This window comes from Lonchura striata, chromosome 15 (assembly GCF_050655825.1).
Source record: "Lonchura striata isolate lonStrDom1 chromosome 15, ASM5065582v1, whole genome shotgun sequence".
Lineage (NCBI taxonomy): Eukaryota > Metazoa > Chordata > Aves > Passeriformes > Estrildidae > Lonchura > Lonchura striata.
In genome coordinates, this window is record NC_140717.1 from 4,077,639 (window position 1) to 4,099,545 (window position 21,907).

General features: G+C 63.0%; 4 protein-coding genes and 1 long non-coding RNA gene across 14 annotated transcripts; 3 read left to right on the plus strand and 2 right to left on the minus strand.

The window, feature by feature from the left end:
• Positions 1 to 810: 810 nt before the first annotated feature.
• On the plus strand, positions 811 to 7,738 carry GAL3ST1 (galactose-3-O-sulfotransferase 1). Of its 7 annotated transcripts, XM_085592951.1 has the most exons (4): positions 811 to 1,177; positions 1,485 to 1,706; positions 4,457 to 4,590; positions 5,542 to 7,738. In XM_085592951.1, exons 3-4 carry the CDS (start codon positions 4,466 to 4,468, stop codon positions 6,689 to 6,691), a joined length of 1,275 nt encoding a protein of 424 aa, XP_085449077.1. In that variant the 5' UTR covers positions 811 to 1,177; positions 1,485 to 1,706; positions 4,457 to 4,465; the 3' UTR covers positions 6,692 to 7,738. The 7 variants fall into 7 exon arrangements, with proteins under 7 accessions (XP_085449077.1, XP_021392961.3, XP_077643233.2 ...); XM_021537286.4 differs by lacking the exon at positions 1,485 to 1,706; XM_077787107.2 differs by lacking the exon at positions 811 to 1,177 and having other exon boundaries at positions 1,403 to 1,746.
• A 1,248-nt stretch (positions 7,739 to 8,986) lies between these two features.
• LOC146765985 (uncharacterized) lies at positions 8,987 to 11,733 on the plus strand. Its single transcript, XM_085592958.1, has 8 exons — positions 8,987 to 9,076; positions 9,563 to 9,709; positions 10,158 to 10,341; positions 10,476 to 10,590; positions 10,766 to 10,848; positions 11,098 to 11,192; positions 11,289 to 11,369; positions 11,467 to 11,733. Exons 1-8 carry the CDS (start codon positions 9,010 to 9,012, stop codon positions 11,709 to 11,711), a joined length of 1,017 nt encoding a protein of 338 aa, XP_085449084.1. The 5' UTR covers positions 8,987 to 9,009; the 3' UTR covers positions 11,712 to 11,733.
• Positions 11,734 to 12,123: 390 nt separating this feature from the next.
• MTFP1 (mitochondrial fission process 1) lies at positions 12,124 to 14,202 on the minus strand. Of its 2 annotated transcripts, XM_021537289.3 has the most exons (4): positions 14,107 to 14,202; positions 12,990 to 13,117; positions 12,694 to 12,917; positions 12,124 to 12,330 (listed from the first exon to the last, which is right to left on the minus strand). In XM_021537289.3, the coding sequence occupies exons 1-4, from the start codon at positions 14,156 to 14,158 to the stop codon at positions 12,255 to 12,257; spliced, it is 480 nt and encodes a 159-aa protein (XP_021392964.2). In that variant the 5' UTR covers positions 14,159 to 14,202; the 3' UTR covers positions 12,124 to 12,254. The 2 variants fall into 2 exon arrangements, with proteins under 2 accessions (XP_021392964.2, XP_021392963.2); XM_021537288.3 differs by having other exon boundaries at positions 12,694 to 13,117.
• Positions 14,203 to 14,841: 639 nt separating this feature from the next.
• SEC14L2 (SEC14 like lipid binding 2) lies at positions 14,842 to 20,003 on the minus strand. 3 transcript variants are annotated; one of them, XM_085592862.1, is made up of 13 exons: positions 19,850 to 19,971; positions 19,058 to 19,283; positions 17,794 to 17,869; positions 17,668 to 17,711; positions 17,450 to 17,509; positions 17,163 to 17,351; positions 16,331 to 16,426; positions 16,105 to 16,165; positions 15,947 to 16,030; positions 15,716 to 15,822; positions 15,501 to 15,640; positions 15,247 to 15,416; positions 14,842 to 15,167 (listed from the first exon to the last, which is right to left on the minus strand). In XM_085592862.1, the coding sequence occupies exons 4-13, from the start codon at positions 17,677 to 17,679 to the stop codon at positions 15,037 to 15,039; spliced, it is 1,050 nt and encodes a 349-aa protein (XP_085448988.1). In that variant the 5' UTR covers positions 17,680 to 17,711; positions 17,794 to 17,869; positions 19,058 to 19,283; positions 19,850 to 19,971; the 3' UTR covers positions 14,842 to 15,036. The 3 variants fall into 3 exon arrangements, with proteins under 3 accessions (XP_085448988.1, XP_021392965.3, XP_085448987.1); XM_021537290.3 differs by lacking the exon at positions 19,058 to 19,283 and having other exon boundaries at positions 19,850 to 20,003; XM_085592861.1 differs by lacking the exons at positions 19,058 to 19,283; positions 19,850 to 19,971 and adding an exon at positions 18,813 to 19,021.
• LOC146765986 (uncharacterized) lies at positions 15,135 to 16,132 on the plus strand. The gene is made up of 2 exons (XR_014958630.1): positions 15,135 to 15,266; positions 15,371 to 16,132. It is a non-coding gene; the product is annotated as an uncharacterized LOC146765986 (long non-coding RNA).
• Positions 20,004 to 21,907: the final 1,904 nt, after the last annotated feature.

Sequence of the window (21,907 nt, forward strand, 5' to 3'; positions counted from 1 at the left end):
GCTCGGGTCACATCCGTCCCCAGGCTGTCAGCATTCCATGGTTGAGCAGCCACATACCAGCCACTGCTGCTCTCTTCTGGCTGGAAACCCTTTACACCCAATTCCCCCAAAAATGGGAAACCTGGAAATACTTTGTGACCCAAAAAAAAAGGGGGAAACCTGGAAAATCTACACAATCCATCCCACCCAAAAAACATGGGGGAAACCTGTAAAATCTTCACAATCCATCCCCCTCACAAAAAACATGGGGGAAACCTGGAATCCCTTCATAACCCACCCACAAAAAGGGGGAAACCTGGAATCCTTTTGTGATCCATCTCAAAAAAGAGAGAGAAACCTGGAACTGGGAGAGGTGCCCTGCAGAGAAAGGGTGGGACACCTCATTGCTCCCACACTACCAATTCCACATCACATCCTGTGACTGTGATTGCTGGTCTTCACCCTTCCTCTTGCAATGATGATTATGATGATGATGAAAACTGAGCTGTTCTGGCTTTTCCTGATCCCAGAGGGTCGTGCAGGTTACCCTGGTGTGGAAACTGGTGAGGTCAGACAGGATGGGCCAGGGACGAGGCAAGAGCTGCTAACAAGGTGATGCCCACAGGTCCCTCAGGGACAAGCTCTGAACCCCAAACACGTCCAGCAGGGATGGTGAGTCCCAGGCATGGCCAAGGTGGTCACCCCTGGCTTGGGGCCCCAAGACCAACACCACCCCCTTTAGTGACAGAGACAAAAGGCAGCAGGAAGAGCCAAGGCTGCATCCAGGAGCACAGGAGCTCCTTTTTCACCCTGCCACATGCAGGGTGATGGACCAGCGATAGGGCTGAGCCCTCCTGGTGTGGCCAGGGCACCCTCTGGACACCCAGTCAGCTGCTGTGACTATGAAAAGGCTGCTGGCACCGTGATTGTTCGACTAAGGTTGGAGATACCAGAATATTGCTGTCATTAAGGCCATAAATCCATGGAAACATAGTGGGAGGGAGGAAGGAGGGCGGGGACGCTGCGGGAGAATGAAGAGGAGCCGATGGTGCGTGGCCAGGGTGCCCCGGGGAGCAGGCGGCTGGGACGGGGAGCGGGAGGCAGCTCCCCAAAGCCCGGTGAGCTGCGGCTGCGGGAGGTGGCAGCCAGGCTATGAGCTGTGCTGTGGCACCGGGAGGAGGACAGCGGCTGGCCAGAGGTGAGTGCCAGCGCCCAGGGCCAGCCATCATCGCCCAGGGCTGGTGGCAGGGAGCCCAGGGGCCGGCAGTGGGGCCCGCGGGGACAATGTCCCCGTTGAGGCCGCGGACACAGATGGAGACAAATGTCCCCGTTGTTCATGGCGCGGGCTGAATGGCTCCTCTGTGCGCCGGCAGTGGGTGGGGGCCGGGTGGCTTGGGGTGGCCACGGGCACCCAGGGCCGGTCCCGGGGAGCCGGGCAGTGCCCGGCCGCAGCCCGGCGTCCCCCCGCCAGCCGCTGCCACTCCTGTCCCGCTCCCCCTTCCCAGGCCGGCGACCCAGGCCTGCGATCCCGGTGATGCCATAAACACCGCGGTGCAGTGGGGAGGCTTTGGAAAAGCCGGCGTTTGCGGGGAGCTGCCCGGGAAGAGCTTATTCCATGTCGGAGCAGCACCGGCACCCCCGCCCCGTGCCGCCCGCTCCCCTGGCACCCCGCTCAGCACAGGAGAGCAGAGGCACGGCCCAGCGCCAGTGGTGCGGGAGAGGAAAAGGTGACGGATACTGGGGCGGTGCTTGGAGGGTGGCAGGATGGTAAGGGGGCAGCAGGATGCTTGTCGGGTCCTTGGGAGGCAGTGGGATGCTGAGGGGGCAGCAGGATGATAAGGAGGTAGTGTGATGCTTTAAGGGGTGTTGGGATGCCTGGAGGGTGTTGGGATGCTGAGGGAGCAGTGGGATGCTCAGGAAGCAGCTCTACGGAGCAGGATGATGAGGGGAATTGTGTACAGAGAGAACAGGGGGGTAGGAAGCAGCATGCCTGTGTGGGATGGGGCCTGTGGAAAACAGTGTCCGTGGGTTTGTGGGATCAGGAGCAAGCAGGTGCATGCACCTTGTGTACGGCAGGGGCTTGGCCCTAAAAGAGTTGACCGTGTAGGGAAAAGCCAAAAGCAGACTCTGGGATGCCCCCAGGGAGATGGGGAGCTGCTGGGACACAGACGGGGCTGCAGAGCTGCGTGGCCTGGCTCGGCCCAGGGGTACCTCTTGAGGAAGTGGTGGGTGCAGCCGTGTTCTCTAGCTGGGCATCTCAGCTGGTTGGCGCCGTGGGCACGCCCCAGCCGTGGGAGCCCCAGGAGAACACTCAGCAAACCACTCTCTCCTAGCGAGCTATTAATAATTAAGCTGCTCACTGAAGGCAAAGTCAATAGAATATTTGGCTGGGAAGTGTTTGCCAGAACCACCCCTGGGAGGCAGGTAGGGTGGAGCAAGGCATCCCCTTGGCATCCCAGAGCTCTGGAATTCGGTGCTCTGTGGTCCTTCGGTCCCGGTGGGGTCCTGTAGGGATCTATCAGAATCCATTGGGACACATCTGGACTCACTGGGATCCATTGGGACTCATCAGAGGGGTTCATGGTGCCATTTCACTCTCTCCTGTGGAGCTGGTGCCAGCTTTGCTCCCTCTTGGCAGCACCCACAAAAGTGGGTGTCTCCACAGCCCTCTCGAAGGGCCAGTGGCTTTGCCAGGTGGTGCCAGGTGGTGACTGTGATGGAATCACAGCGGCCGTGTAAAACTGAGCTCCAGGTGCTCCTGGAGCCGTCTGGCATTCCCACCCACACGGTGGTTTTGGGATACAGTCAGAGCCACCTGCTCCCCCCGTGCACCCTAACATCCACATGAAAACCACTCGGGAAGAGGCTGGATGCACCAGCCCCGCCTGATCCAGCGGTCCCGGCTCCAGGGGAAGCGGGGGGGAGCTTGGATGAGCTTTTCGGGTGCCCCAGGTGCCCCTGTCCCAGCTCCCCCCCTGTCCGCGGCGCGGTGCCCAGCTCCCGGCCGCAGCCCGGGGCTCCGGTTGCATTTTCCATTCATTATTCATCGAGCTGGAAATCTCGGCAGCACGAGGCGATCCGTCCCGGGGGGGCCGGAGCGGGGGAGCGGCGGCAGCAGCGGCACCCCGGGATCGCCGGGCTGGGTATCCGCGGTGCTGGGTGAGCCGGGAGCCGGGGGGCTCTGCCTCGGGGGCTCGGGGGGTGCGATGTGCCGGGCTGCGATCCACCACGGCTCATCGCAGCGGGATTTCATCCCGCAGGGATATCCGCGGGAGCTCCGGGCCGCTGAGGGGGTGATGCGAGGCGGGGCTGGGGGGCCGGGGGTTGTTTTTTGGGGGTGCTGCTCGGAGGGAGCGCAGCCAGCCTTGGCCGAGGCGTTCCGGAGGATGCGGAGCAGCGGGAGCTGGGGCCGGCAGGCGATGCTGCTCCCGCCGCTAAAGGGGGGTGAGGGCCGGGGGCTCAGCCCCCAGCCCGGGGGGCTCCGGGGCGCGGAGCTCTGCAGCGCAGGGCTGCGGTCACGGGTGGCGTGTCCCCGCGTCCCTCCGTCCCCGTTCCTGCCGCAGGGGACGGCCCTGCTGCAATGCGGTGTCACAGTGAGGGTGACCCCCGTGTCCCAGGAGGAGGGAGGGGACAGGCATGGGGGCCACGGGGGGAGCGCTGGGGAGGGGGCAGTGGGCACAGGGGCTCTGTGAGCGTGTGTGTGTGTGTGTGTGTGTGTGTGTGAACACGGCTGATGTGTGTGCACATTTTGTGTGTGCACATTTTATGTGTGCACATTTTGTGTGTGCACCTGTGTGTGTATATGAGCACGCACTGAGGTGTGTGTGTGCTGGTGCACACACGAGCACACAAGGGGTCGGGGGTGTCTGTGTGTGCCCTGTGTGTGCCTTGTGTGTTTTGTGTGTTTGGGGGGGTCGTCCTGTCTGCACCCCTCTGTCCCCAGTTCCATGTCCCTGGCCCCAGCCCTGGGCCAGCCTGAGCTGCCAGGGCCAGAGGGGCCCCCCGAGCCCCCCACTGCTGCTGGCAGGGCTGGAGAGGCTGCACAGGGTTGGTATTGCAGCATCCAAACCATTCTGAGCTGCTGCAGCTCCTGCTCTGCCCTGCAGATTCTCCTGGGAAAATGGATCCCAGCTCCCTCAGGGAGCTCCTGCCGGTGCTGGTGGTGTCCCAGTGGAGAATGGCCACTCTGTCCCTCAGTTGCCCACTCTGCCCCTGGGCCATCCATAGCTCCCCTTTCTCCCACTCCCAGCCCTGCAGCCTCTCCCGCCCTGGGAGTCACTCGGTTTTCCCAGGGCGGGCAAAGGTTGGCTGGGCAGGCAGAGCCGCTGGGCCTGGGCCACGGATCTGCCGTGGGTCACGCCCAGCACCAGTGGGATGCTTGCCTGGGAATTGCCATGCCCATGATATGTCCATGTGCCTCGTTGGAGCTGCTCACCCCCCAGTCCCTGGCACCAATGTCTCTCCTCTCTGGCTGCAGGTGACCAGGATGCTGTGGCATGGGAAGCCCTGGCGGTCCATGTGCAAGGGGCTGGTCCTGGGGACCCTCCTGACCAGCTTCATGTTGCTGCTCTACTCCTACGCCGTGCCCCCGCTGCAAGTCAGCGTCACTGAGTGAGTCTGGGGTCCCCGCGTGTCCCCCCCGCAGCTCGGCTTCCCTGTTCCACACCTGGAACCCCCAGCTGGAGGTGGGGCACATGGAGATGGCCCTGGGGCTTTCCAGGCCCTGGTGGCTTCACACCAAGATGTCCCCTTCCTGCTGGAGGCTGCACCCTGTCCCATAGCCAGCAGGGAAGTGCCCCCCAACTCCCAGCAGGGATAGGGACACCATAGGGCACTCAGTGCTCCTGGGAGGAGAGGAGAGGAGAGGAGAGGAGAGGAGAGGAGAGGAGAGGAGAGGAGAGGAGAGGAGAGGAGAGGAGAGGAGAGGAGAGGAGAGGAGAGGAGAGGAGAGGAGAGGAGAGGAGAGGAGAGGAGAGGAGAGGAGAGGAGAGGAGAACTCGAGTCTTGGGTTTTCACTGCCAGAGCTCCACAGCACTCATCTCCTGGCTGTGCTGCCTGTCATCAAATTAATCTCTAAACTGTAAACAAGGTCCACGTGCCTCATAGACCCAGTGCTGTTGGATGAGATCCTCATCAAGGATCAGTCTGGCGAGTTCATTACAGGTGTCCAAAGTCACTTGACTCTGGGCTTTGCTCCCTGCCTCAGGCAGCTCAGATAACATCTCTTGTGTGCTCACATGTTCCTCCAGGGCCCAGCTTTCATACCCCATAAAAATGTTATCAGCTCCTCTCCAAGCAGTTGTGGCCATGGAGAGCTCCCCTTAATGCACTTTCTGGAATCACCTCCACCAGGACCACCATGGCCATGCCCATGGAGATCCCCTGCGCTATTTCCATTTCCAGCACCTATTCCCATTCCCAGAACCCATTCCCAGGTCCAGCACCTGTCCCCAGGTCCAGAACCCACCCCCAGATCCAGTTCCCACTGGCACAGACTATCCCTGAGCCTTCAAAGTGCCAGTGCCACTCTCACCACGGTGCTCCACCTCTTCTCCCACCCAGGATCCCCGTCCCCTTCTCCTGCTCCTCCCACCTGTCCCGGGTCCAGGCTCCGTCCCCACCCAATGGCACGGGCAGCGCCTCGGGGTGGAGCTGCCGGCCCAAGCTCAACGTCATGTTCATGAAGACCCACAAGACCGCCAGCAGCACCATCCTCAACATCCTCTTCCGCTTTGGGGAGAAGCATCGCCTGAAATTCGCCTTCCCCAACGGCCGCAACGACTTCTACTACCCGTCCTTCTTCGAGCGCAGCCAGGTGCAGCACTACCGGCCTGGGGTGTGCTTCAACATCATCTGCAACCACATGCGCTTCCACTACGAGGAGGTGCGCAAGCTCCTGCCGCCCGACGCCACCTTCGTGACGGTGCTGCGGGACCCCGCCTACCTCTTCGAGTCCTCCTTCCACTACTTCGGGCCCGTCATCCCCCTCACCTGGAAGATCACGGGGGAGGATAAGCTGGACGAGTTCCTCCGGGACCCCCAGCACTACTACGACCCCAATGGGTTCAATGCTCACTACCTCCAAAACCTCCTGTTCTTCGACTTTGGCTACGACAGCAGCATGGACGCCAACAGCCCGCTGGTGGAGGAGCACATCCAGGAGATCGACCGCCGCTTCCACCTCGTCATGTTGCTCGAGTACTTTGATGAGTCGCTGGTGCTGCTCAAGGACCTGCTGTGTTGGCAGCTGGAGGACATCCTCTACTTCAAGCTCAACGCCCGCAAGGGCTCCACCGTGTCCCGGCTGACCCCTGAGCTGTACGAGCAGGCGACCGCCTGGAACCTCATCGACGCCAAGCTCTACCGCTACTTCAATGCCACCTTCTGGCGCAAGGTGGAGGCCTACGGGAGGGAGAGGATGGCCAGGGACGTGGCCGAGCTGCAGAGGGAGAACAAGAAGATGACCAGCATCTGCATCGACGGGGGACACGCCGTGGATGCCAGCGCCATCCAGGAGTCCTCCATGCAGCCCTGGCAGCCCCTGGGGGAGAAGACCATCCTGGGGTACAACTTGAAGAAGAAGATCAGCAAGAAGCACCAGAAGCTGTGCCGCAAGATGCTGACACCCGAAATCCAGTACCTGACTGACCTGGGGGCCAACCTCTGGATCACCAAGCTATGGAGCTACGTGCGGGACTTCCTCAAGTGGTAGGGGCTGGCAGGTGCCCCGCTTCCCTGGGGAAGAACCAGGTGCTTTTGTTTTTGTTACTCATGGTTCTCTTGGTTTGGAACTGGCTGGAGGCTCTGGAGCCCAGGAACTTTTCGGGGGACCCTCCATCACCTTCCTGCAGAGCTCCAGCTTGCGCAAGAGAGCAGGGACTCTGCCTCCATCAGCGGGGTCAAGGACTGGGGGCTCAGGGGTGGTGTTTTCCTGCAGGATCCACTTCTTCCTTCCCCACAGAAAAGCTGGAGTGGGGATTTGTGAAGGATGTGGCCTCATCACAGCGGGAGCAGCATGCATCACCAGGTTGCTGGCTGCAGGCAGGGATGTGCTGGGACAGCAGTGGTAGAGGGTCTCCCTTGCCTGAGGTGGGCAGAGATGCCCACAGGGAACCCAACCCTCCAGGTGCTCCTCAAATCACCCCACTGAGTCCTGCTTTTGGGGTGTGGGAATGTCAGAACCTGCTGCACTGCCTCAGCTCATGGGTGTGATGAGTGCAGCATGTTCTCAGCCCACCCACAGCCATCACTCCATGCCAGGCTGTGACCCGGAGCCATTTGGAGATTGGAAAACCCATCCCAAAAGCCCCCACCTTTATCAACAGGTCCCCGTGGCAAAGGGCACACCCTCACTGCCTCACTGCCCCCATCGTCCCAGTTAGAGGAGCCCATGGCCCTGGTCCCTACAGGGGACATCCCAAAAGGCCAACAGGGTCTGGTGACAACTGGTGTGGGGAGGAGATGGGAGCGGGTGCAGTGGGACTGTCCCCGTGATGCCATCCGGGGCACGGTGGGGATGCTGAGGACCGGGGCCGTCCCCAGTCCCCACCCTGCCTTGGGGACAAACCTCGTGCATCCCAGCTGGGCTGGATGACACTGGTGACACCGTGTCCCACGGAGAGTAGCCCTGGCTGGGCACAAGAGTGGCACCTGTGGCTGAGCCACCCCCCAGCAAAGGGACCCCCTTGTCCCCCCCACCTGTGTTCTGCTCCTTCTGTAAAGACCAGAAATAAAAAAACAATTTACTTTTGTAATATAATTGTACGTTTGGTAGTTTTGGATATAAGGATGGTCTAGCTGGTCTCCAGCCATCTCCTCCTTCTCTGGGATGGGGTGGATGGGGTCAGGGTGTTCTTAGAGCCACAGCAGGATGTTCAGCCAGCCCCTGCTCCTGGGAGCTCCCCAGGGTCCTGGCACCACTGTCCCCATCAGTCCTGGGGGAGGAGGGCCCCGTGCCCCCCGGCAGTGCTGAGCAATGAGACCCTCAGTGCGAGTGGGGCGCTTGGGTCTGTCTCCAGTGTCCCTGCTGGGTGCTGGGGGACACCCCCATGGTGTGCAGGTGCCCCCAGGAAGATCTGCTGGCTTCACAGGGACAGCAGAGCCATGGGACCAGCCATCACTGGGGACACAAACCACTCGTGCCACCGTGTTCCAGCTCTGCTGCTGGTGGGGGGCACCTTCCTTCAGGGGTGGCCACGGGACTTGCACTGGGACTTCTCCACATTCCCTCTGCACCCAGGCCACCAGTCAGCCCAGTCAGAGGAGGCCTGTGGTGGGGCTGTGATGGGGACTCCTGAGGCAGGCAGGACCCAGGGACACAAGCGCTTCCCCAGGTCTGTGTCCTGGCTGTGACTGAGCTGCCGCTCCCAGGTGGTGTTCCTCTGCAGCAGAGCTGTGATGGGACAAGGAGGGGAGCTGGGGACGGGGACTGAGACTCTCTGGTGGGACCAGGATCAGCCATGGGATCCTGACAATGGTGGAGTCAAAACTGTGGTGGGTTAAGAACCTTGCGGTGCGACCAGGGACATCCAAGGGACCAAGGCTGAGTGATGGGACCAGGCCGTGGAGAACTGGAATCTAGGATCAGGGCAAATTGGCTGGATCAGGACCATGTGCAGGAGTAAAAGGACATGGTGGAGCAGCACCACGCACAGGACCAGGACTAACTGCTGGGGATGGGACCTCATGGTGGGATCTGCACCTTCCTGAGGACCAGGACCACACCTGGGAACAGGACTGATTGGCATGTATGGGACCAGGACTAACTGGTGGTTATGGGATCATGCTCAGGACCACCTGCAGGACCAGTCTGAGTGGTGGCACTGGGACTGTGGGGTAGAATGGGGACCGGAAGATGGCCACAGGCTCTTGTGGTGGGACTGGGAAAGTGTGAGGGATGGGACCAGCCCCAGGTGTGGGGCTGCCAGTGGCTGCAGAGACCAAGCAAAGCCCCCAACACCATCAGTGCCAGCTGGGACCCATTGGCACCCAGCCCCACATCCTTAAAGACCCCCAGCTGGTGGGGTGGGGATGCTGCTCACTGGGATGGAGCTGTGCTTGCTGGTTCTGGTGTGTGGGGCTGTGCTGGAGGTGGCAGGTGAGTGGGGCTGGGATCCCCCTTCATTCCTCCCACTGGTTGTCCTGGGGGTGGTGGGTGCCCCTTGCTTCACTCAGTGCTGGTTCCTGATGGTCACCTGGGGGCTGGCCTGGGGTAGAGGAGCCTTCCTAAAATGATCCCAAGCTCTGAGGATTGGGGCAAGGGGCTGCCAGGAGCTTCCCTGATGTCCCAGCAGGGCTGGTGGGTCCTGGGTGGGTCTGTGGCTGCTGACAGTGGTGTCCCACTCCACGAGCAGCTCCTGGTCTGTCCCCAGCCCTGGGCAGGGTCACGGTGCTGGGAATGCTCCTGGTGTATTCCTCCCGGGGTGGGGCTGGGGACAGAGGAGCCCCTGATGTGCTCCCTGGTGCTCTCCCTGCCTTTGTGCTGCTGCCACCTGTCCCAAACAAGCCCTAGGGACACCTGAGGACCTGGATGTCCTTGCTGTGTCTGGGACATGCTACTGCTGGCTCAGGCCTCCCCTTTCAGGGACCACCATGGCTCCAGTTGCCTCAGAGCCCCCTGGTCCCACGGTGACAGCTCCAGTGATGTCCTCAGGCACAGGGACAGGGAGAGTTCCTGCTCACCCCCACGCTGAGGAGCCCATCATGAACTTCACCTTGAGGCTCCTGCATGGTGAGTGCTGCAGGAAAACACAGGGGGGGTGAGACCATGGGATGGGTCCAGCCAAGACCCTGAGGCTCAACCAGCAGCAGTCAGTGCCTCTCCTGGCTGGCCCCAGCACTAGGACCACCAGGAACAGTGGCAGTCCCTGCAGGAACTGCCCCCTGTCCTTGTGGAGGGTGTAGGGCTTTGAGATGTTCCCAGTCCTGTGCCTGATACTACAATGGGGTCTGGGGGTCAGCTCTGCCCCTGATGGGGGACATGGTCCCTCTCAGCTCCTGGGTGGTCCAGGAAGGTGCTGTAGATCTGAGAGCAGGAAAGGCAGGCCTGGGGGGCAGAGCCAGGATGGGGGGTGGGCTCTGAAAGGGGGAATTCTAGGGATAGTTGTCTGGGACGTGTCTGGTGCCCTGTCTCTGCTGGGATAGGTTTGAGGGTGTCACACTTAACCCATATTTTTCAGAGGACTCCAGTGCCACTCCAGAGAAACTTCCAGTGCTCAGCCCTGGCTCTATGATCCACCTGGAAGCCAGTGTCCACTTCAGTCCCAGCATCTCCATGAAGATCCACGTGGATCAGTGCTACTGGACCACCACGGAGCAGCCAGGACACACCAGGAGAATCTTCATGGTGGTGAACAGCCGTGGGTCAGTGCTGGTGGGGCAGGAAGCAGGGGCTCCTTCTCCAGCCACCCCTGGGTCCTGCAGGACCTCCTGATGGAAAGGGATGCCCAGAGCCTGGAGGCAGCCATGGAATGTCCTGTGTCACTCTCCTGCCACAGGTGCCTGCATGGGGAGAAGCTGGGGAACGTGTCTGTGCAGCACCAGAGAGGGGAGTCGGTCCTCCAGCTCTCCATCCTGGCCCCTACGCTGGAGGGTGAGCCCGAGGAAGAGCAGGTGAGGTGGGGATGACGCCCTTGGTGGTGGGATGGAGATCCCAGGGAGGGGGTTGACCTGGGTGTCCCAAAACATTGTCCATCCTGAGACACAGTGCTCCTGCTGGGGTGGCCTCAGCCCCACAGGGTCGTGTGGAAGGAGAGCAGGGTCCCTGAGGAAGGACATGGTGTCTCAGCAGGTCTACGTGCACTGCCTGCTGATGGCATGGGGACAAGGCCGTGCCACCAGGTCCTGCTTCTACAGCCACACCACGGCCAGGTACGCTGGGTGTCCGGGGACACAAGCACCCCGTGGGTGTGTTGGAGCAGAACCCACCCAAGTCACCCCACTGTAGATGTTACCTCTTAGTCAATGGTAGCTGGTGGCATTGCCAAAGGTCCCAGCTCCCCCATGTTGTGAAAGTGCTTGGAGACATCTCCCCTGGGGTGGCACCATGTGGGTCTCGTGGTGGAGTCTGGGGACCCCTAGAACCATCCCCCCACACACTTCTGACCTCTCCTCTCCCAGCTGGCACAACGCAGAGGACCCTGTCCGGAGTACCCGGTGCCACTGCTGTGACACCGGCTGTCCTGCTGCTGACACCCTCCGTGGAGACATGCCAGGTACCAGGGGTGGGACAGGGTGGTCCCAGGTTGTTTTGGGGTCTTGGGAGGGCTCCTGGACCGGGGCTGGACTGCATTGAACGTATCCTCCCACAGCATGCCCAGGAGAGGGGACACTCCACTGGGAGACAGTTGGACCAGTGCTGGTGCAGAAGGAGAAGCTGCCGTGGTATGAAGGTGAGGGACACCCCAACCCTCTCCCATGTCCCCAAAACCCCCACCCCTTGCGCTGAACCCCCTTCTGACCCCTAGGTGTGTTTTTTGCCATTCTCAGCACGCTGCTGGACAGTGAAGAGGTTCCTGCTGGCTGGGCTGGCCCTGGTGGGCAGTGCCATGCTGGGGGTGCTGCTGGGGCTGGCCCTGAACACCTGGCACCTGCGCAGACCCCAGCGGGGACAGCAGCCACCGAGGCAGAGGTGTCCCTTCCAGGTTGAGCTGCAGAGTGTGGTGGGGGCCCTGGTCCTCAGGGAGACAGAGAAACAGGGCAAGATGGGACCAGAGTCTCTTACTCGCCAATAAATGTGGTTTTGCTTCCTCCAAAGCTTCTCCTGGTTGGTAGCGTGTGGATGTCACCAAGGGATGGAGATGTGCCCCTACACTGGCAAGCCACATCTCCAGCTTCCTGTGGTTTCCAGGTGTTGTGGCACCTCCAGCCTGTGGTGCAGGAGATGGTGGCTTCTGGCTGGGTGCCTCTCATGTCCTTGGAGACCATGGACATGGTGACAGCTCCTTGGGGACATCTCCAGGATGTCCCATGAGGCCGTGGAGATGGAGAGGTTCCAGGGTGGGGACAGCAGGGCTGCTCTGGGCAGGCAGAGACCCCCTCTCCCAGGTGGAGACGCCTGAGGGATTGGGACCTCCCAGACCCATGTGTCCCCCAGGTGAGGACATGGCCTGGCTGTGGTGGCACCTCAGCATCACCCATCAGGGGTCACGTTTGAAATGGTTTATTAGGACCAGTGTGGGGCAGGGTGGCCACTCTGGGGGTCACCAGAGTGAGGGGTCACAGTAGGTGGGTCACAGCAGCATGCCTCAGTTTCCCCAGAGCGTGCAGGGTGGTGCTCAGTGGGACGTCGGGGGCTCTCCTGGTGTCCTGTAAAGCTTGCGGAGGCTGGAATCCATCAGGAAATCCACGGTCCTGCAGCAGGAGAGGGCGTCAGCGGGGCTCAGGGTGTGGCTGGGGCACTGGATCTGATGTGGGATGGGTGGGGCTGTCCTTAACATCCCCCGAGACACCAGCGCCACCAAAACCAGGTTTAGTACAGCCTCACCGTGCTAATCCCGGCTCAGCTCCGGATAATCCCCATCCTGGCAGGGACATGTCCTGGCTGGACCCCAGCAAAGCCCCTCGGGAGTGGAGACATCTTTCACCACCCTCTGCTCCCAGCCCCAAGCCCATACTGGGACCGGTCTCCGACGGGACAAATGTGCTCCATCCCTCTGGGCTGCGGGGATGGGGTGGTGGCTCCGCCTGTCCCCCCACCCCAGGGGTGTCCTGTACCTGTCGATGGGGGTGATGATGAGGGGGATGGCAGCCAGCCCCAGGGCAGTGGTGGTCCAGCGGCGCACGGGCAGAGGCCAGCGGGTCAGGGACCCCAGCAGGGCCAGCGAGGCGGCGCAGAGCCGGTTGATGGTGAAGCCGGGGATGGCCACCGAGGCCAGGCTCTGCCACACGAAGGTGTCCACCACGGCCACCCCCACGCGGGTGGGGTCCTGTGCGTGGGCCTGGGGGGACACAGGGGTCGGTGGAAGGGCAGGGAGGGAGAGGCTGGGGGGTGAGGAGGGGGTGGCACTCACGGTGGCGGCTTTCCGACCCTTGTCGATGGCGTCGGCGGTCACGTAGGCGGTGGCCACGCCGTAGCTGGCCCACACCACCGGCACTGGCACCAGTGGGCGGAAGGACTCGCCCACCTCGTTGGCATAACCTGAGGGATGGTAGGGTCAGGGACCGACTGTCCCCATGTCACCCCTGCAGTGTCACTGGATGGATGCTGCACAGGGGGCGTTTGGAGTGCCTGGGTCTCCTTGGACCCACTGCAGCAGGACAGCTGGGCTGGGGGTGACCGCTGCCAGGGCTGGTGTCTGTGACTGCCCAGTGCTAGTGACAGTGCCCACTTCTGGTGTCTATCTATGCCCAGTGCCTGGCAGGAGCCAGTAACTGGTCCTGGTACCCAGTGTCTGTGCACGGTGCTGGTGGATAATGCCACCAGCCAGTGTCGGTGACAGTGACAGGTACCTGGTGCTGGTGTGCAGTGCTGTTACCCTGTGTGCTGTGCCATGCAGTGTGCAGTGCCAGGGCCTGCTGTGTGGTACCAGAGCCCCAGATCAGTGCCTGGTACTTGGTGCTGGGTGTCAGTACCCAGTACCACGGAGCCAGCGCACTCTGTGGTCCCAGTGCTGGGTGTCGGTGCCCGGTACCCGGGCAGTGCAGTGCATGGTGCCCGGTACCCGACACGGTGTCTGGGGTCACGTCCCTAAAGCAGGGCCGGCTGTCAGTGCCTGGTTCCTGCTGTGGTGCCTGATGTTGCTGCCCGTGTCCGGTGTGCCAATGGCCAAAACCCGGGGTCGGTACCCTGCGACAGGGGTCGGTGTCCGGTATCACTGCCCCGTTTGTGCAGCCGGTACCCTATGTCAGTGCCCAGGTCCCGGTGATAGTATTTGATGTTAGTGCTCAATGTCAATGCCCAAGTCCCCTGCCTGTAGCCGGTGTCAGCGCCCGGTGCTGGTGCCCGATGTCAGTACCCGGTTCCCGGTGTCAGTGCCCTGCTCCCGTAGCTCCCGGCGCCGGTGTCAGTGCTCTGTACTCAATGTCAGTGCCCGGTTCCCGGTGTCAGAGCTCAATGTCAGTGCCCGGTTCCCGGTGTCAGAGCTCGGTGTCGGTGCCCGGTGCCCGGTGTCGGTGCCCGGTGCTCACCCAGGTATCGGACCCACGTGTCCCGGTACAGGTCGGGCTCCCCCGGCCCCATGGCGCGCGCCGCCGCTCCCGCCGCATGCCCCGCCCCCGGGCTGCGTCAGAGCCACGCCCATTCCAGCCTATTTGCATAACCCCGCCCCTCCGCCGCGGGTGGGCGGGGCCTGACCGCGCACGTGACCCCGCGGGCTTGCGTCACCGGCGGCCGCGGGGGCGGGGCGGGGGCGGGGTGGGGGGAAACTGTGGGGCTGGGGGCAATGGTGGGGCTGGGGACAAAGCTGGGGGGGCACAGCTGGTGGGGCTGGGGGGCAAAGCTTGTGGGGCTGGGGGCAAAGCTGGGGGGCAATGGTGGGGCTGGGGGTAAAGCTGGGGGGAAACTGTGGGGCTGAGGGGGCAATGGGGGGGCTGGGGACAAAGCTGGGGGGGCACAGCTGTGGGGCTGAGGGGCAATGATGGGGCTGGGGGCAAAGCTGGGGGCACAGCTGTGGGGTTGGGGGACACAGCTTGTGGGGCTGGGGACAAAGATGGGGGCATGGCTGGGGGGGGCAATGGGGGGGCTGTTGTAGTAGGGGTGGTTGTGGGGCTGGGTGGGTAATTGTGGGTCTGGGGGAGCAGCTGTGAGACTGAGGGAGCAGTTCGGGGCCCGTTCGGGGCCGGGGCCGCTGCTCTGCTTGCAGGGCTGAGGCGGCAGCGGGGGCGGCTCTGGGTGCGGGCAGCCACAAAGCGGAGCACACCCCGCTCAGTCCATCCCTTTACTGCCCAGGCAGCAGCAGCAGCAGCGGTGGGTCGGGACCCACATAAGGCACAGAGTTTGGGGGGGCTGCGGGAGCTCGGCCCCGTCCGGCCCCCGCCTCAGTCCGGCGGCTGCGGGGCTCAGCCCCGGCTCCATCCTCCCGCGGGGCCGTCCTGGGGGCGCGGGGCAGCGCGGGGGGCTCAGGGGCTGTGGTTGGGGGACTCCCCCTGGATCTGCTGGGCCGAGGCGGTGTCGGGCAGCAGCACCTCCACGCTGTAGCTCACCCTCTTGGAGTGGAGGAAGCTGTAGGTGTTGTCGAAGCGCAGGACATCTGCGGAGGGACAGGGACACGGCGGGGTCAGCGACACAGGGGACACCCCACAGCACCCCGGGGAGGACTCGGCACTCACAAATGCCGGGCGTGGAGCAGGTGAGGGAGCCATCCTCGGGCACCATGTGCGCGTTGTAGCGCTGGCTGGGGAGCACCTCGGTCATGTCGCCCGCCCGCTGCCGCTCCCCCACCTTGGTCTTCAGGTACACCCCGAAGCCGATGTCGGCGCCCTCGGAGCGGAACTGCCACCTGCACGGCACAGGGGCAGTGCTGCGGCGGGCTGGGGACACCGCGGCTGTCACCCGCTCCCCGCGGCACCGAGCTGCCGCTCACCTGAGGACGCAGCCGGGGAAGAGGATTTCGTACTCCACCTGGTGGGACGAGCCCCGGTTGACCACGACCGAGTGTTCGTACTTCTGCGCCAGCTGGTCCCGCACGTAGTAATGCTGGGGCACATCCCCCCCATAGTTTATCTGGAAGGGATGGAGGATGTGGGGGTGGGGGAACTGCCCAGCACCCCTGAAGAGCCCAGCCGGGGCTCCCCCTACCTTGCTGGAGCACTTGGGGTCCCCGTCAGGGTCTGTCAGCGTCCCCCCGTACTCCACCGGGATCTGTGCGGGGTCGATGTACTTCTGCAGGACCTCCTTCCAGTTGGCTGGGGGGGAGGACAGCAGGTTTGGGGGGCTGCAAGTTGGAGCATCTCCCCTGGGCAGGGTGACAGCAGAGGGGGGGGACATGTCACCCCCATTTGGGACACCCTGGGGAGGGTCAGGACTCACATCCCAGCACCACGACCTTCTTGCGTGTGTCCTCGCTCAGGAAGTGCTTGACCAGGTTGTAGGCCACGGGGAAGAGCTTGGGGGCTGGGGGCAGAGGGAGCCATTAGGGGGGCAAAAGCACCTGGAAAAGGAGAGCAGGACCCTGGGGCCGAACTCACCCTTCACAATAAAGAGACGCTTGAGGGACTCAGGGTAATTCTCCTCAAACATGGACAGGATCTGCAGGACGGGGGAGCTCAGGTCACCCAGGCCGTGCCCCCAGCAGGACCCCACCCAGAACACTGGGGCGTGCAGGGCACTGTGGGGACCTGCTCCTGCATCATCCCAGGGATCAGCCCAGACCCCTGCAGTCCAGTGGGAAGGGGCGTGGGCAGGAGCCCTCACCTCCCCATACGTGTCCACAGCTGGCTTCCAGAGGTGCTTCAGGCCCAGGCCCTCACAGTCGTACACCATCGTCACCATCTCAATCTTCTTGCCCAGCTGGGACGGGAGGATGGGGGGGATCAGGCAGGAGCCATGGGGAGGTCTAGGGATGGGGTGGCCCCAACAGGCTGGTCACGCCAGCCAGAGCCTCCTCCTAAGCGCTGGTATGGGGAGAAGGGGCATCATGGGAGCTGGGACAGGGACACAGGCTGAGGGACAGCGGGAACATGGACTGGTGGGGATGGGCAGGATGTGGACTTGTGGGGTGGGAGGATGAACCAGAGATGGACATATGGGGTTGGCAGGGATATGATCCACGGTGGGGTGGACAGGACATGGACTTGTGGGGCTGAGGGAGATGAACTGGACATGGGCCTGTAGGGCTGGCAAGTGAGAACATTGACTGGGCGAGATGGACATATGGGCCTGGAGAGGACATTGGGCGGTAGGGATGGACAGGACATGGGCTGGCAGGGACACAGGCTGAGGGGGATGGACAGGACACGGATCTGTAAGGTGGACAGGATGTGAATCAACGGCTGTCAAGGACACTGTCAGGTAGGAATGGACCACAGATGGACACACAGGGCTGGGGAGGACTTTGAGTTGTGCGAATGGACATGGACGTATGGGGCTGGAGGGACACGGACAGAGGGAAATGGACAGGACGGGGACCTATAGGGCTGGGGAAGATGATGGCTGGTAGGGGCAGACCAGATGTGGACACATGGAGCTGGCAGGGACATGGTCCCACAGGCCTGTTGGGACCAGCAGAGTGTGGGCAGGTTCCCACCTTTTCACTCTGCCCTTGACACTCGTGCCGGAGCAGTTCACAGTCTCGGAACTTGTTCTTGATCAGGTCCTGCTTGGAGACGGAGAAGAGCAGCCCCTTGGCGTCCAGCGGCCCGACGATCTCGTAGCGCACCGGGCTGCCCTCCCGGTCGTAGCCGCACAGCCCGCCGGACATGTACTTCTGAATGACCTGCGGGAGCACGGGGGGTTCAAACACCTCACACAGCCCCGGGCGCTCAGGGGGACCTTCTCCTCCAGGGCCACCCCCGGGAGGCCAGGGACACTCACCTCAGGTGGCTCCCAGGCGATGATGTTGTCAGCGTCCATGTGCTTGCGGAACTCGATGTGCTGCAGCGGGGGCAGAGCGGGCCAGGGTGAGATTTGGGGCGAGGTGAACCCCATGGGCGGGTTCCCCTTGCTGGGGCTCGTGGCCCAGGGCATGGGGTCCCATGCCAGGTATTTCCCAGCACAGCAGGGTGCCCCCAAAAGCAGGGTGTCCTTCTCACCTTGCGGAGCATCGTCTCTGCCTTGGGCAGGTCGAAGGAGCGTGCTGCAAGAGAGCAGAGAGTTGAGCCCCCCGCCAGCCCCACAGGGCTCCCACCCCACCAGCACTGTCCCCACTTTGGGGTTACCTCGGAGCCATTTCAGGAGGAAATAGTCGTCCTGGGAGGGTAGGGAGGGCAGCACGTCCTGCAGCTTCTCCCGGAACTGCGGGGACAAGAGGGATAGTTGGTGAAGGGATCCCTGGTCCTCCCCAAAAACCTCGAGGCTGGAGGTTTGTCTCTTGTCACCCTAAAAACATGCCAACCAGGACTGGGACATTGCCGGGGAGAAGGGTCACCCTGCGCTCCCTCCCTGCCCCATGTGCAGCCAGGATCAGCGGTCACCTGGCAGGGGACTGTCCCCAGGCTGGCTGCCATGCTCTGGGTGTCCCCCAGCACCAGCTGTCCCCAGGCCCTTGCATAAGGTGTGAGTGTGGGCTGTCACCGTCCCTCTCCTCCCGGGGTGTCCCACAGGGAAAGGGGAAGCAGTCCCCGCCAGGGGTGTCCTTTGGGATGGATGGAGGCTGTCACTGTGTGTACCCCTGCTCCAGTGACCCCCAGTGGGCCACAGCCCCCCTGGCACAGGCAGGAGGGTGCCAGGGTGCTGGACTGGGGGGTTGGCAAAGCTGGGGCCCCTCAGAGGGTGCCCTGCAGGCACCAGGCAATGCCAATGGCATCCTTGGGATGAAGCCAGCCACCAAGAGATCACCACATGTCCCAATTTCAGTGACACTGCAGTGTGTCACAGTCCCATGACACAAGCAGGATGTGTTGGGGTGCAGGACTGGGGGATTTGGGGTCCCCTCAGGGTGGGACCAAGCAGATCAGTCCCCACCAGTGGCATCCTTTGGGCTGGAGCTGGTCACTGTGTCCCCTGCTGTTTGTGACCCCCCAGGGGGCCACAGCCCCTCAGCACAGGCAGAAGGCTGTTGGGGTGCAGGACTGGGAGGTTTGGGGGACCCAGGGTCCCCTCTCCATGTGACCCCACTCACCCCAACCAGGCTATGGCTCAAATCTCTGTACCAGCCGAGGCCCTCCCCTTAATGAGCCTGATTAGCTTATCTCCCGCTGAATTTAGGGGTAATTAAACCCGGGATTAGCTCCTTCACCCTGGGACAAAGCCGGTGGTGGTGGACGAACGGGTTCGGCCACTCATCTCCCTCACCCAGCCAGGGCACGGCTGGCACCGGGCACGGTTTGGGCTCCCCACGCCTGCCCCTGCCCCCCGGGCTGGCACCCGGCGGGGTCATCGCCCGCCCGTGGAATTTGGCTGGGTCTGAAAGGCAGCGATAAGATAAAAGCACGGGGATGCCCTCGTGGTTGGGGTGCACTGAACCCCGATAACAGCAGGTACCCAAACACGAGGGGCTGGCAGAGGTGGCCGTGGTGGGTGACAATCACGGGTTCTGAGTGTCCCCAGGCCTGCAATCCCGGCGGCGAGGGCAGGAAGTTTTCGGGTCCCAGAGGAAGGGTGGAAGAAGAAAATGGGGCTCGGCAGAGCCCAGTGTGGTGGGACACCCGGGATGGTCCTTCCCCGGTGGGCAGCACCAGGGGGCTCAGCAGCGGGACTGGGGTCCAGGCTGGAACAGAGGTAGCACAAGACCACGGTCCCAAGGGCCCTGCAGTGAGGCAGGAGGCTCCCGGGTCCCGGCGAGGATGGGAGAGGGATGGGGGCCCACCAGGGGATGCTCCAGGCAGCGGGACCCCCAGGACCCACCAGGACGGTCCGGCCCCGGTGGGCAGCGCCACAGTGGGGCTCGGCCCGTGTGTTTGGGATGCGAGACGAGGGATGGAGGCAGCGGGAGCCTTCCGGGGCCGGATTTAGGGGGCGGGTGGAGGCTGAAGGCGATGGGACGTCCCCGGGGCCAGGAATCGGGGTGAAGCCGGTAGGTTTGGGGCGCGGAGCCCTCCGGAGGCCAGAGCGGGGGTGGGTTTGGAGTCGGGGATGTGGGGGCTGGAGGAGGCGGTGGGAGCGCGCCGGGGCCGGGAGCGGGGGTGATGCCGGCGGGTTCGGGGGGCTGCGGAGCCCCCCGGGGCCGGAAGCAGAAGCGCTGCCGGTGGGTTTGGGGTGCGGGGTGATGCCGGTCCCGCGGCGGATGCGGGAGCACAGCCGGGCCCTGGCCCCGGTCCCTCCGTCCGAGCTCACCTGGGCCAGCGCCTCCGCCTGCTGCGGGCTCAGGTCTCCGACGCATCCGCTCATGGTGCGCTGCGGGCGGCTCTGCCCGGCCCCGGCGGCCGGGGAGGCTCCGAGCACCGCCCCGGGACCGCCCCCGGGCCCGCCCGGCCCGGCCCCGCCACCCCCGTGGCCTTGGACCCTGCCCGACCCCTGCCCGCCCGGTCAGCGCCCGCCGCCGCCCCGGGGTCGGGGATGGCTGCGGGGGCGATGGGGGCATAGGGGATATGGGGGCACAGAGGGGCTTGGGGACTATAGCGGGGTATGGGGGCTGTAAGTGATGGGAGGGGTGTGGGAGACGGTTATGGGAGCTTTGGGGGATTTAGGAGCACAGGGAGATATGGGGGGCATGGGAAATGGAGGGCTATAGGGGTATGGGTGCTCTAGGGGCATGAGGAGGCACAGGGGGCTTGGGGACTATAGGGCAGTGTGGGGGCATGAGGAGGCTTAGGGGGTATGGGGAGTGTGGGTCTACTGGAGGTATGGAGGTATGAGGGACTTGGGGACTATAGGGGACATGTGGGGTAGAAGTGCATGGGGAATAAGAGGAACAGGGGTTATAGAGGCACAGGGAGCCTTGGGGGCTGTGCGGAGCATAGGGATTTAGGGGGGCAAGGGAGAGATGATTGTAGGGGGCTCTGGGGGTTATGGAGTGTACAGAAGGGTGGGGCCCTATGAGAGTTTGGGGAACACAGTGGGGTAGAGAGTATGGGGTATGGAAGGAGATGTGGCTGTGGGGTGGGAGATGGAGATATGGACCAGGTGTCAGGGAGTGGGGACAGTGATGAGGGCAGTGACAGGGATGGGAGGTGGGCACAGCGATCAAAAGTGGAGCAGGGACAGGGTGAGAGTGGAGGGGACAGGGTGCCAGTTAGAAAGGACAGGGCTGGCAGACAGGGACAGGGGCAGATTGAAGGCTCCGGTGCAGTGACTGGAAGATGGGGATCAGGAGCAGGATGCCCATGGGGCTGTGTGTGTCCCATGGAGGCATGGACGTCCCACAGAGTCCTGTGTCCCCCATGGACACATGCTTCTCCCAGAGAGCTCTGCACATATTTGTCCCATGGAGCTGTGGATGTCCCATGAAGCTCTGGATGTCCCATGGGTGTTCTATGAACTTATACATGTCCATGGGTAACCCATGGAAACATCCCATGAAACCATTGTCCCTTAGGGCTGTGGATGTCCCACAGAGCCATCTGTGTCCCATCTGTGCATGTCCCAAGGAGCCACTTATGTGCCACGGAGTCGTGTGTGTCCCTTGGAACTGGGACCCATAGATGTGCCATGGAGCTATCCATGTTCTGTGGACCTCTAAGTGTCCCCTGGAGCTGCAGATGTCCAGGAAGCCATCCCTGTCCCACCTATGGATGCTCCACAGAGCTATTCACACCCCTTATGTGTCCCTGCCGTGGGGCAGCTCTGGCAGCAGCCACCCCAGGCCCCATTTTGGTGTTCCCCCCTGAACCCACAGAATCCCCCACATCCATGCTCGCCATTCCAGGCTGATTCCTGAGCCAGCCGTGCTCCTGGCTGTTGTTTATGGCACATCCAGACTGTTGCAATCGGGATGTTTCGCCGTGTGGTTAAACCGGCTCCGGCTGCGGCCGTGGGAGGAGGGATGTGCTCACCCTGTGATTACACCCCCGCACTTAAAACATGGATGGGGACACGGGGACACATCCAGACCCATCCCACAGCACCCTGCAGCCATGGGAACTGGGTCCCACAGCCCCGAGTCCCATTCCCGGTGTGGCCCCTGCCAAAAGGAGGTCAGCCTGGGCCCGTGCCGCAGCTAATCCAGCCGGCAAATCCCCCGGAGGCACATGTGCTGGGCACACGTGGCCGGAGTGGGGCCAGGATGTGGCACTCAGGGGTCGGGATGGGGCACCCAGGGGTCAGGATGTGGCACTGGAGGCTGCCCCCAGGCTGGGGGTGCTGAGGGGTGTCCAGTGTGGGGGGCGGTTGGGTTTTGGTACTCGGGTGTTGGTGTGTGTCCATGGCACCCAGGTGTGCCCATGTCCCTGCCCG

What these genes read in the sequence shown, in the direction of transcription:
- MTFP1 (XM_021537288.3), bottom strand. Translation starts at nt 14,158, where the DNA reads ATGGGGCCGGGGGAGCCCGACCTGTACCGGGACACGTGGGTCCGATAC. An exon ending in CACGTGGGTCCGATACCTGG is followed by an intron (nt 13,118 to 14,106) that starts GTGAGCACCGGG and finishes ACCATCCCTCAG; the next exon opens with GTTATGCCAACGAGGTGGGC. An exon ending in ATCATCACCCCCATCGACAG is followed by an intron (nt 12,331 to 12,693) that starts GTACAGGACACC and finishes CTCCTGCTGCAG; the next exon opens with GACCGTGGATTTCCTGATGG.
- SEC14L2 (XM_085592861.1), bottom strand. Translation starts at nt 18,953, where the DNA reads ATGACCCCGCCGGGTGCCAGCCCGGGGGGCAGGGGCAGGCGTGGGGAG. An exon ending in ACCACCGGCTTTGTCCCAGG is followed by an intron (nt 17,870 to 18,812) that starts GTGAAGGAGCTA and finishes TTGTCCCCGCAG; the next exon opens with TTCCGGGAGAAGCTGCAGGA. An exon ending in CAGAGACGATGCTCCGCAAG is followed by an intron (nt 17,510 to 17,667) that starts GTGAGAAGGACA and finishes CCCCCGCTGCAG; the next exon opens with CACATCGAGTTCCGCAAGCA.
- GAL3ST1 (XM_021537282.4), top strand. Translation starts at nt 3,186, where the DNA reads ATGTGCCGGGCTGCGATCCACCACGGCTCATCGCAGCGGGATTTCATC. An exon ending in AGCTCCGGGCCGCTGAGGGG is followed by an intron (nt 3,273 to 4,456) that starts GTGATGCGAGGC and finishes CTCTGGCTGCAG; the next exon opens with GTGACCAGGATGCTGTGGCA. An exon ending in CTGCAAGTCAGCGTCACTGA is followed by an intron (nt 4,591 to 5,541) that starts GTGAGTCTGGGG and finishes TCTCCCACCCAG; the next exon opens with GATCCCCGTCCCCTTCTCCT.
- LOC146765985 (XM_085592958.1), top strand. Translation starts at nt 9,010, where the DNA reads ATGCTGCTCACTGGGATGGAGCTGTGCTTGCTGGTTCTGGTGTGTGGG. An exon ending in GGCTGTGCTGGAGGTGGCAG is followed by an intron (nt 9,077 to 9,562) that starts GTGAGTGGGGCT and finishes CTCCCCTTTCAG; the next exon opens with GGACCACCATGGCTCCAGTT. An exon ending in TACAGCCACACCACGGCCAG is followed by an intron (nt 10,849 to 11,097) that starts GTACGCTGGGTG and finishes CTCCTCTCCCAG; the next exon opens with CTGGCACAACGCAGAGGACC.